Raw genomic sequence first — 12,630 nt, forward strand, 5'->3', positions numbered from 1 at the left:
GTTTGGTCTTAAAAAGAACTGATAATTTCACCCAAAGAACAAAAATCAGGTGAAAATTATTTACCTCAACCAGTATACCAACAAAAGGGATAGAAGCTTCTTCATACTTCACAAAGAATAACTCAGGATTAGTCTTCCAGACTCCAAGCCATTTGTCTTTCAACTTTAATTTCTCTGATAGATATTTACTCATGGCGTCATCAGCTTCTTCTGCCTAGCAAGAGAAAAAATACATATGTATAAATATATTAAATTATAGATTTATATATAACTATTTTTACTGATTTCTAGTTAAAAATGAAACCAATATACCCTCAAAGATTGAAAAACCTGGGAAATTATCAATGAAAAATATAAACAAAAAATTAAAGTACTGTAATTATACATATAAAACATAGTAATTATTTTTTAAAACTTAGTAATTATTTTTTCTAAACTTCAAGATGTAATGATCTATTTAAAACTTAGTACATAAAAATTTTAAATGGAAATCATTCTATAAAACAAATAAGCATATTAAGCATTCAATAAATATTTGGCTATTTGATTTTTTACATTTCAATTCAGCTACCTCAAGGATGATAAGTAATCTAAGCTATTATGAAACTCGGTCATTAGTCTCTGACTGATTAATGACACAACACAGTAATTTATGGAAATGTTTTTCAATTGCCTTTAAGAGGTCTAGCCTTCTCTGACCCTTAACATTAGATATAAGTTGGTCATTAAATACCATGCTAGCTTTATGGTAATGGTATTTTTAAAAATAAAATTTTCTTCTCATTATAAAATATGATTAACCTACAGAAAATCTGAAAAAATAGACAATATAAGGAAAACAAAAACCACCCCTAATCCTGGCAGCCAAAATAACCATTGTTGACATTTTGGTGCATTTCCTTCCTGTCTTTTTTCTATGCATTTATTCATCTACACAATGAATCATATTTTTATTTTGTCTTTTTTTTTTTTAACTTAACATTATAGCATAAGTATATCTATAGCTCCTGAAGAATATAGCTACTACATCTGCATGGTTTTCCATTATATGAAGCCACCACAGTTCTTTATAGCCCCCATTCAGAAATTTAGTTTCCAGTTTTTAAATTTTATAAATGTCAGTGCAGTGAAATCCTTCTACACAAATTCTTCTGCTATAACTTAAAAGAAAAAAAAAAGAGTTCCTACTGTGGCTCAGTGGTAACGAATCCGACTAGTATCCATGAGGACTCGGCTTTGATCCCTGGCCTCACTCACTGGGTTAAGTATCTGGTGTTGCCATGAGCTGTGGTGTAGGTTGCAGGGGCGCCTCAAATCTGGCACTGCAGTGGCTGTGGTGTAGGGCCATAGCTGCAGCTGTGATTAGACTCCTAGCCTGGGGACTTCCATATGCCACATGTGAGGCCTTAAAACGCAAAAAATAAAAAAGTTAGAAATATACAATATTTGCTCTATTTTCTTTACAAAGCCTCATTCCACATCCTAGACTGATGTCTGGGAATGATTCTTAAAGTGTAAACGTTTTTAGTATTGTGTAAAAGTCAAGGCTAAATAATCTTATCCTTCTGTTTGGGCACACTTTTTTTTTTTTTTTTTTTTTTGATCTTTTAGGGCTACACTTGCGGCATATGGAAGTTCCCAGGCTAGGGGCTGAATTGGAGCTAGAGCTGTTGGCTTATGCCACAGCCACTGCAACGCTGGTGCCTTAACCCACTGAGCTAGGCCAGGGATAGAACCTGCATCTTCATGGATACTAGAAAAGTTCCTTACCGCTGAGCCACAGCAGGAACTCCCTGGGCACTGATTGTTATATGAAAACAAGATGCCTACCTGGGCACTAATAAGGTCTATCTATCTTCAACCATCGGAAAACCAGAGAATTATTCTATCAAAACTGTCCCCTTAACTGATATATCGTCTGTTTGAAGGAAAATCTAATTGTAACTCTTTTAACAGGGTCTGGATACCTCTAACAAAGTGAAATCCCTATAAATGTTTAGCACATGTATTTTGTTGAAATGCAAGCTTTTCTTTCTTTCTTTCTTTTTTTTTTTTCTTTTTTTTTTTGCCACTCTGCGGCATATTGGAGCTCCAGGGTCAAGGATGAGATCCAAGCCGCAACCGCGGCAATGCAGGATGCTGTGCCCGCTGTGCGGGACAGGGGACGCAACCCGCGTCCCAGCGCTCCCAAGAGGCTGCCCATCCTGTCGCGCCACAGCGGGAGCTCTGAAATGTAGGCTTTCTTTGTGCCCTCGGTACCCCATCACCACAAAAGGAAGCCCCGAGTCCGTCTAGGCTGGATTCCCGCCCTTCTCCGTCTCCTTCTCACCTTGCAGTCCTGCAGGATCCCGTCGCAATACAGCGCCACCTTCTCGTCCCGCCACATCCCCCTCGTAGGGGACACGCAGACTGGGGGCAGCGGCTGCGCCTCTTCGTCATCCTCCTCCAGCACCGACAGAAGGGGCTCCTCCTTCTCGTCGGGCCCCTCCCCCGGGCCCTCGGCCTGAGAGACCGACAGGAGCTGGAGTCGCCGCCGGGCCGCCTCCCGGCCCGCTTTCCCCTTCACGCGACGAGGGGAGGCCACCACCGACCGCACCGGGGACACGACGCTCTTCAGGGTCCCTGCCGCCTCCAACTCCCCAGTGGGCGCGGAGACAGTCTTCTCGCCTCGCCGGCCGGGGCTGACGGTTCGGACCGAGTCTTCAGGCACCGCGGGCCTGGGTCCCGACGCCATGGCCGCAGCACCCTGACGGCCAGCGGCGGCCGTTGGCCACTTCTCCCGCCCGGACGGCGCGGGCCAATGGGCGAGCAGAGGCCTCAGGGCCCGCAACGTGCGCGGCGGCGGCTCGCGGGGATCCCGCTGCGGTGTGGGGCGCTCGGCGCGGCCCGTGTCCGAAGGGGTTCTGGAGGTTGAGGTGAGTAGGGCTGCTGCGGGGCGGGCGCGACGGGGCGGGGCGGAAGGAAGGTTCTGGAAGAGTTGGACCGCGTGGCCTGAGGCGGGGGAGGGGCGCCACTGCTCTGGGAGTCCGCCCCCCGGCTGCTGGCTCTGACCTCACCCCGCTCGCCTCAGAACTCTCCAGAAACAGAATTGCCTCCTCGGGGAGGGTTGCCATGGGCTCCTCAGGCGTTTTCAGGGTGACCCTGAGTCGCCCTCCGGGTCCTCAGGTCCGAACAAGCGGAGGCAGCACCCAACCCTCCAGCACACCCATGGCCGCACAGACACAGCCTGAAAGAAAATTTATTGGTAAACTGGGTGGCGATGATAACTGGAACTTTCTGGTGATTACTAGAGGAACTTCGTGGGGAGTCCGGAGACCTCGGTTTCCCGCAGCATCTGCACAGGGTTCCCAAAATAAAATTTCTTTGACATTTTAAGCAAGACAGTTTCTGCCAAGAAGGGTAAGGTAGTCTATTTTCATGTCCCTTTGTGCTGCTGAAAATTCTCACGTGAGAGACTGTATTATGTAACTGTGAAGCTGGGCGCTCGTGTCCAGCTGAGAGTAATGTGCGCGAACTGTGAACACTTTCACAGTAAAAGTCTACTCCACGGAATACAATTTGGACGGCAGGGACCACTCGTTTCTGTTTTTTTTTTTTTTTTTTTTTTTTTGCTATTGAACCTAAGCGGAGCCAATTGGAATAACTTTTGTTTATAGTCCAGCTGTGAAGTACTGCACTGGGGCTGACAGCTCCCACGGAGAGAAACAGCATTGGGAAAACACCTGCCTGCCTTCACCCTCATCTGGAAGGACATTGTGTTAAATTTGGAGTTTATTTTGAGGAAAATATTAGGATTAATATCGTGTTACTCTAGCTCAGGGAATAATTACAACATTCATCATGTTTGACTCTTAAGTTTATTACTTTCTTTTTTTTTTTTTCTTTTTAGGGCCGTAGCTGCAGCTTATGGAAGCTTCCAGGCTAGGGGTGAAATTGGAGCTACAGCTGCTGGCCGACACTCGACAGCAATGCCAGATCCCAGCCATCTCTCGCCACCTACACCAGGGCTCATGGCAGTGTTGACTAAGCTGGGCCAGGGATGGAAACTGCATCCTCATGGATACTAGTCAGGTTCATAACCCGCTGAGCCTCCAAGTTTATTCCTTAAAGTTGATTCCTCTAAGTTTATTCCTTCCTCTAAACTTCCTCTAAGTTTATTCCTTTTGTCAGAAGTCCTGGATTTTTTTTTTAATGATTCTCTAATTATAGATTTCATTTACCACAAGTGGATAGTTTACACCAGCATTCTTCAGAACGTTGGTTTTAATAAATTTTGTATTTTTTTTAAATTCCAAGGTTCAGAATAATAGAGACCACTTGTCTTAGTCTAAAGTTTAAAAACAACAGCTGCCTCCCAGGGGAAGGAAGGAAGAAAGGGAGGGAGAGAGGAAGGGAGGGAAGGGAAAAGAAAACAAGTATTTGTAAGGGAGCTGCTATGTGCCAGGCAATGCATAGATACCGAAGTTCTAGACATAAAATACAAAATTCCTGTTCTCGTAATCCTAGTGAAGGGGACAGATGGGTAAATAGGTGATAGAATTTGGTGAAAACTATGATAAAAACTTATATATACGCACACACATCTATGTTTTAATATATGTGTGTTCCCCACTTTGTGAGAAGAACTGACTTTCCTTCTCAGAAGAAGTGATGCTTAAGCCGAATCTTGGTTATGAAAGCAGTGTCTGTTCCCTGACCCTTTAAAATGGAGCCAGGAGGCCATTGAGGTGGACCTCGCTCGTGTCCTCTTCTGGTGGACCATAAACTCTTGAACCAGGCCGAATCACAAATACATTGGACCTTGAGCAGTGTGGGATTTTAGGGTAACAAGGCCCACACAATCAAAAATCCACATTTACCTTTACAGCTGGCCCTCTGTCTCTGCAGTTTTGCATCCACAGATTTAACAAGCCAATGGAAGCCTTTGTAATGCACAATGCCCTTTTTTGTCTTTTTCCCCCCTTTTTCCATTTTTTGCCCCTGACTTTTGCTCCCTGATGGGACACTGTTTGGGTTGCAATTCTATGTAATTCTTTGATCCCAAGTAAATATTTTTTGCCTAATTATTGCCTCCTAGGTTAATTTAGATTGACAGAGTCACCTTCCTTTCCTCCTAGTGTTGACTATAGATGCAAAGTTGGGCTCAGAATTAAGAGAAACTGAAGGGTCCCATGCTGCAAAACCTCTGTCTTACAAAAAGGAGAGAGGAAAAACAGTTCATCATTTTACAGGTATGCTGGTCTGGTATTAGGTACTAGGGATATGGCAAAACACACAGAAATCTCTGAGCTTACATACTGGTTGGGGAGACAGACAATAAACATGGTTTTTTTCTTTGTTTTGTTTTTGTTTTTTAGGCCTGCATGTGCAACATATGGAAGTTCTCAGGCTAGGAACTGAGTTGGAACTGCAGCTGGAGCCTACACCACAGCCAAAGCAATGTGGGATCCAAGCCACATCTGCGATCTCCACCACAACTCACAGCAATGCCGGGTCCTTAACCCACTGAGCTAGGCCAGGGATCGAACCCGCAACCTCATGGATACTAGTGGGATTTGTTACCACTGAGCCTCAACAGGAACTATCTAAACATGTTTTTTTAAGAGAAATAAAATTCTTCGGAGAAATGAAAATATACATCCTCATAAAAACTTGTACACGAGTGTTCATAGCAGCATTATTTATAATATCCAAAAAAGTAGAAAGAATGCAAATATCCATCAGCTGATAAACAGAAGAAGGAAATGTGGTTATTTGGCCACGGAAAGAAATGAAGTACTGATACACACTACAACATGGAAGAACCTTGAAAACATGCTACGAGAATAGAGTTGGTTACTAGAGTCTGCGTAACAACATGATTCCACTTATATGAAATGTCCAGAATAGGCAAAGCTATCGAGAGAGGAAGTAGGTTAGTGGTTGCTTAGGAGTGAGGACAGTGGGATGGTTTGAGGGAAAATGGCGACTGACTGCCAGAAGTCAGGGTTCAGAAGTTTTTTGGGAAACAGTGAGAGTGTACTAGCGTTGATCATTATGTTGGCTCTACAACACTGAGAATAATACTAAAAACCACTGCATTGTGGACTTTAAATGAGTGAATTGTGTGGTATGTGAATTACATCTCAATTCAAAAAAGTAAAATTTATAGTGCATTCATTGATGCTAAGTACTATGGAGAATGTTAAAAAAAAATAAAGGGGAAAGGAGTTCCCATCATGGCTCAGCAGAAACAAATCTGACTAGCATCCATGAGGTTGTGGGTTTGATCCCTGGCCTTGCTCAGTGGGTTAAGGATCCAGCGCTGCCATGGCTGTGGTGTAGGCCAGTAGCTGTAGATCTGATTCGACCCCTAGCCTGGGAACCTCCATATGCCGCAGGTGTGGCCCTAAATAAATAAATAAATAAAAGGGAAGGGCATGGGCAGGGCAGGGATGGTGGAGTTTGGGAGGGTGGGTCTGGGATACAATTATTATACAGAGTAGGAAGGGCAGGTAGGTCTCACAACAGTTTACTCCTAAGTAAAGATTTAAAGGAGGTCAAGAGGAAAACCTTCTGACTCTGACAGCTGCAGAGAAAGGAAAGTTTTTTCCATCACCCAGGCATTGTTAGGAGATAAGTCTGTTATAGAGATCACAGGTAAATAGGGAGTAACTGCAGTTTTAGAAAGTTCTTAATACTGCTAGCATATCATTTTCACATTTTTCTACCTGATAAGCATTTAAATAAAGCTTGCATTGGTCAGAAAACACTAAATGAGTGCATCTGAGGATGTAGGAATTTTAGAAGTTTCGTGCGGTGGAGATTTGGTTTTTGTTGTTTTGGAGGTGCATGGGATACTGTGAAATGTAATTGTTATTTTTCCTTTTGGCTTTCTCAATTAAAAAACATTAACAAACAGTCCAGTCAGAAATTTATTCCCAAATATTTTAGTTTTTCTCTCCTTGAACATCAGATTTTCCCTCTTCTTTAACTCTTTGATGTCAACTTTGTAAACACATACCCTGAATGTTGGGAGGATACCAGGAACAGCTGTTGGGTAAACTTGTGTATCTTCATTTTGACCACAAGAGGACACTAGAGAGTTTTTGGGCTGTTTAGTCCCAAAGGGCTGGGTGGAGCCTGAAGCATTTCTTTAGCTCAGCCAGCCCCAGCCCTGACTCAGAGCTGGCTGCACACCACTTTGCTAAAAGACAAGCTCAGACACATTTCTTTAAAGTCTAACACTTCAACCTCAGACTTGATGTTCTGCTAAATCTTCAACATTGACAGTGTATGCTTGCTCCCTGATACTTATTTTGTGTTCTGCTTTTGTTTTTAAGCTCTTTTTTGAGGTAAATAAAGGATTTTAATTTCACTGTACATAAATGACACAGAAGAAGCACCAAACAGGTTTCCACTAAAGAGAGGGAATACAGGATAGACAGGGCACGGCCTGAAACCGTTGACCATAGCTCTTGGTGACCAAAGCTAGTGGCCTAACCTTGCTTTAATACTTATAGGAAGTTTTATATTTCAATCTTGACAATAAAGGACACCAAGAATGACGAAGGCTAGTGCCTAAGTTTTGAAAAGCGCTCAGATACCTAACAGTAGAGCAAACACATTTAAAACTGATAGTGACCAGTGTAAGAGGCATGCTCAGCCACTGTTAATGGAAGTGGAAACTGTTGAAGACTTTAAGGAAGGCAATTTGGCAGAACTTTTCCAAATTTTAAATGTGCTTAATATCAACTCCGCAAGTCTACCTTTAGAAATCAGTTCCCTAGTACATGAACACAAAGATGTTATCTCTAATTATAATAATGATGATAATAAGGTTTAGCACTTACTATATGCCAGACACAGCTGAAGAACTCCACATATGTTGACTAATTCCCTTCTAAAAATAGCCCCATAATCCCCACTTTACTGATGAGGAAACTGAGGCACAGAGAGGTTAAGTAACAGCTATAAAATGGTGGAGCCAATATTCCAATGAATGCAGTAAGTCCAAAGTTCACTCGTAACTACTATGCCATGCAGTATGGGCTATTTACTGTTGCATAGTGTAAAGCTAGAAATAACCTATGTCTATTACTGGTGGAATAGTTAAATAAGCAATGGTAACATCCATTTTATAAAAATAAAATCAATTTAGATGTGCTGACTCAGAAGAACCCCAAAGATACATTGTTGGGAAATGGGGGAAGAGGGAAGTAGCAACTCTCAGGATAAGACATATAATATCTTGCTTACTGGTTTTTTAATTACCAAGTTGTATTTGGACATATATGTATAAGCACAGTAAAAGGATAGAAGGACCTACAAACTTCAAACTGTACTAGTTGTAACTTTTGAGAAGGAGAATGGTATTGGGAATAGTGGTTTTGTAAAATGGGAATTTCATGTTTTACCCTGTATATTTTGTATTACCTAAATGTTTTAAAATAAAATATATTGGAGGTCCCTTGTGGCTCAGTGGGTTAAAGACCTAGCATTGCCACTGTTGTGGCTCTGGTTATAGCTGTGACGCAGGTTCAGTCCCTGGCCCAGGAAATTCTGTATGCCATGGGCTTGGCCAAAAAGTAAATAAATAAATAAAATATATTTATGTATCACAGTAACACTCAAAGAAAGAAAGTGATACAGTGTAAAAATAGAAGTGAATCTTAGGCTCAGTGGGTTAATAACCCCACTAGCATCCAGGAGGATTTGGCTTCAATCTCTGGCCTCACTCAGTGGGTTAAAAGATCCAGCGTTGCTGAAAGCTGCAGTATGCATCGCAGACCCTATTTGAATCTGGTGTTGCTGAAGCTGAGCCATAGGCCAGCAGCTGCAGCTTTGATTTGACCCCTAGCCTGGAACCTCTATATGTCGTGGCTGTGGCCCTAAAAAGACAAAAAAAAAAAAAAAAAAAAAAAAAAAAAGTGAATCTTAGCGAGAAGTTCAATAAACCCATTTATATCACAGATGAGGAGACTGAAGTATTAAGAAATAAAATGGTGTGTGTTGTTATATGTACGATGGTTGAGCTGAGCTAGAGCATGCCAGCCTGACTCCTGCCCCAGGGTTCTTTAGGTTACACTGTTTTGCCTTTCCCTGGTGAAACTTCTGAAAATGCTCCATCTTAATATGATTTCACAGTTAAACTTTTTTTGAGAGATTGGTACTTATGTGGCCTTTAAAAAATTTTGCAAGAATATATAACGTCAGTCATTCAATCAACTAGTATTTATTAAATAGCTAGCCATTACTAATTAGATGCTGGAGCTCACATCCTGACTCATTGGTTAACAAACCGACTGGTATCCATGAGAATGCAGGTTCAGTCCCTGGCCTTCCTCAGTGGGTTGGGGATCCAGCATTGCCATGAGCAGTGGTGTAGGTTGCAGACATGGCTCGGATCCCATGTTGCTGTGGCTGTGGTGTAGGCTGGCAGCTACAGCTCAGATTCGGCCCCTAGTCTGGGAACCTTCATGTGCCGTGGGGGGCAGCGCAAAAAAAAAAGACACACACACACAAAAAAAACCACCTAATTAGATGCTGACTGCTGTATTCCCAGGTACTCTGCTAAGTCCTGGAAATATAATGTTGACTCAGATAAACAGAGTTGCCTTCAAGAATTATGAGAAAATGTTTACCGTATAACCATATATTAAATAAAAACAAAATACGAAGCTGTATATACTAGAAGAAAATGCCAGAGAATGTTAATAATATTATCTTAGGAGTTTTAGGGGATTTTATGTGGTTCTTTACATATTTCCATGTTTTCTTTTTTGTAAAAGTTTTCAGTTTGTGTGGTATTTGTATCACAATTAGAAAAACAGATTTTAAAGAATCAAATAATAGCTTCTTGATTAAGTTTGAAGCATACTGAATTATATGAAAAGGGAAGAAGGCCATTAGACTAAAGGAAATACAGTGTTTCCTGGAGGAGAAAAACACGTGGGCAAGCTCTTCTATTCTAAACAGTAAATCTATGGATCCCTCAGAGAAAAGGCTTCTCAGAGGGCACAGAATGTAGGTGGGAAACATCTCTCTTTGCATTGCTAGGGACCATCAAGCAGCCAACTTCAGAGGAAAGAGCACTGGAAGCCATTTCAGGCTAGTATTTGAGCCCTCAGGCTCTGGAGGAAGAGAGCTCCGATTAACCCCTTTGTAGCTAGGCAACTTTGAGAAATGTACTTGCTTTTCTGAACTTTGGTTTCTCTCTCTGTAAATGGGAACATGATAGAAATCATATCACTGGGTGGTTATAAGAATTAATTGAGATAATGTCTGTTAAAAAAGCTCAAAACCGTGGTTGGCGCATAGATGCACTTAGATTGTTACCTGCTGCTGACCTCAGCAGCAGTAGCTTATTCTCACTTCCCTGACCATCCCCCTGACTCCACCCCCCACCCTACAGGCCACACACGTATGTGGACCCACATACTGGAAGACAGAGGCTATGCTATAGAGAACGTGTCAGTGCAATTTTAGGCCAGCATACAAATTGACTCCTTTGCTTAACAATCAGACTAGAAATAGAACTACCGTGTGTAATAAAATACAGTAATAGAGAATGATACATTTGAAAATTTTTTTCATGTTATTGTTTAGGCTCTGTCCATGTTCATAGAAATAAGTCTTGATATTTTAAAATATCCATTGCTTCATTTTCCACATCTCTTAAAATAATCAATCATGATAGGACTCTGTAGAAAATTGGCCATGTGATAATGTAGGAAGGCTTAGCTCTAAGTGCCAGGTCTTCCAAATAAGCAAAGGCTTGGGTGCTTCCCTGATGAGTGACCAACACAGCTGTTCAACTTGAAGAGACCACATGCTCTTGGACAGTGAGAGTGTCCACAGCCCTCATATTACCCCTTATTCATTGTCCAGCATCAAAAGTTTGGTGCTTTAGGAGTTCCCGTCGTGGCGCAGTGGTTAACGAATCCGACTAGGAACCATGAGGTTGCGGGTTCGGTCCCTGCCCTTGCTCAGTGGGTTAAGGATCCCGCGTTGCCATGAGCTGTGGTGTAGGTTGCAGACGCGGCTCGGATCCCGCGTTGCTGTGGCTCTGGCGTAGGCTGGTGGCTACGGCTCCGATTAGACCCCTAGCCTGGGAAACTCCATATGCCGCGGGAGCGGCCCAAGAAATAGAAAAAAAAAAAAAAAAAAAGTTTGGTGCTTTAGCACTTTGATGCTTTGAAGAACCATTTTGTCAAATACGCAAATACCATTTGTGTAATAATGCAGCACCTGCTGGATTTCAAAGGAAAGTAAAACAGTTCAGTAAACCTACAATGAAATCATAAGATCATTTCCTGCTGAGATGTTTCTTATAGCCAGGAAGAGAGTCAGCCTAGGTACACAGCCAGCACCAATGAGGACAGAGAAAGAAAAAGCCAAAGCCCTGATCCAACTCTGCTTGAAGCTTGGAACCCACTCTGGGCTCTTCTGCTATATGGGCCAATAAATCCTTCTGCTGTAGGGAGTTCCCATCTTGGCGCAGTGGTTAACGAATCCGACTAGGAACCATGAGGTTGCGGGTTCGGTCCCTGCCCTTGCTCAGTGGGTTAAGGATCCGTTGTTGCCGTGAGCTGTGGTGTAGGTTGCAGATGCGGCTCGGATCCCGAGTTGCTGTGGCTCTGGCGTAGGCTGGTGGCTACAGCTCCGATTCAACCCCTAGCCTGAGAACCTCCATATGCCACGGGAGCGGCCCAAGAAATAGCAACAACAACAACAACAACAAAAGACAAAAGAAAAAAAAAATCCTTCTACTTTAAAAAACCAATAATGGATAATTTACATCGTGTATATTCATAAAGCCAACAGGTTTTTGGTAAAACAAGTAAGTTTCCTATTCTGGTTTTGAGCCATAGAACCAAATTATTTTTTCTTCTAGTTGTATTGAGATAAAAATGATATATATGAGTTCCTGTTGTGGTTCATTGGGTTAAGTACCCAGCATAGTGTATGTGAGAATGTGGATTCCATCCCTGGCCTGGCTCAGCATGTTAAGGACCCAGTGTTGCTGCAAGCTGTGGCATAGGTCACAGATATGGCTTGGATCCTGTGGCATAGGCCTCAGCTGCAGATCTGATTCAACCCCTAGCCTGGGAACTTCCATATGCCCCAGTTGGGGCTGTAAAAAGAAAAAAATGAGGAGTTCCTGTCGTGGCTCAGTAGTTAACGAATCCGACTAGGAACCATGATGTTGCAGGTTCGATCCCTGGCCTTGCTCAGTGGGTGAAGGACCCGGCGTTACCGTGACCTGTGGTGTAGGTTGCAGTCATGGCTCGGATCCTGCATTGGCTGTGGCTCTGGCATAGGCCGGTGGCTACAGCTTCAATTAGACCCCTAGTTGGGAACCTCCATATGCTGTGGGTGCAGCCCTAGAAAAGACAAAAAGACAAAAAAAAAAAAAAAAAAAAAAAAAAACTTGACATATAGTACTGTATAAGTTTAAGATGTACAGCAGAATGATTTAACTTACATGTCATGAAAGGATTATCACAAGCTTAGTTAACATCCATCACCTCATATAGATACAAAATTAAAGAAATAGAAAAAGAAAAATATTTTCCCTTGTGATGAGAACTCTTAGGATTTTCTCTTAATAACTTTCCTATATAACAGGGAGCAGTGTTAATATTTTTC

The 12,630-nt window shown here is 42.4% G+C and overlaps 1 protein-coding gene across 2 annotated transcripts in view; it reads right to left on the reverse strand.

The window, feature by feature from the left end:
* SHCBP1L (SHC binding and spindle associated 1 like) overlaps window positions 1-6,193 on the reverse strand; it is a 36,356-nt gene extending 30,163 nt beyond the window's left edge. For both annotated transcript variants that reach the window (XR_014816482.1, XM_021063784.2), the window contains exons 1-2: window positions 2,330-6,193; window positions 65-214 (exon numbers count right to left, since the gene is read on the reverse strand). Coding sequence is in view for 1 of the 2 variants with exons in the window: in XM_021063784.2 (XP_020919443.1) it covers window positions 65-214; window positions 2,330-2,734 (555 nt within the window). In the remaining variant the exon portion in view is untranslated. The remainder of the gene's footprint in view (window positions 1-64; window positions 215-2,329) is intronic.
* Window positions 6,194-12,630: the final 6,437 nt, after the last annotated feature.

The sequence above is a fragment of the Sus scrofa genome, chromosome 9, assembly GCF_054392235.1.
Source record: "Sus scrofa isolate SSC_HxYL_T2T_F1_AM1 chromosome 9, Sscrofa_HxYL_maternal_Yorkshire_Landrace_v2.0, whole genome shotgun sequence".
In the NCBI taxonomy this organism is placed as follows: Eukaryota; Metazoa; Chordata; class Mammalia; order Artiodactyla; family Suidae; genus Sus; species Sus scrofa.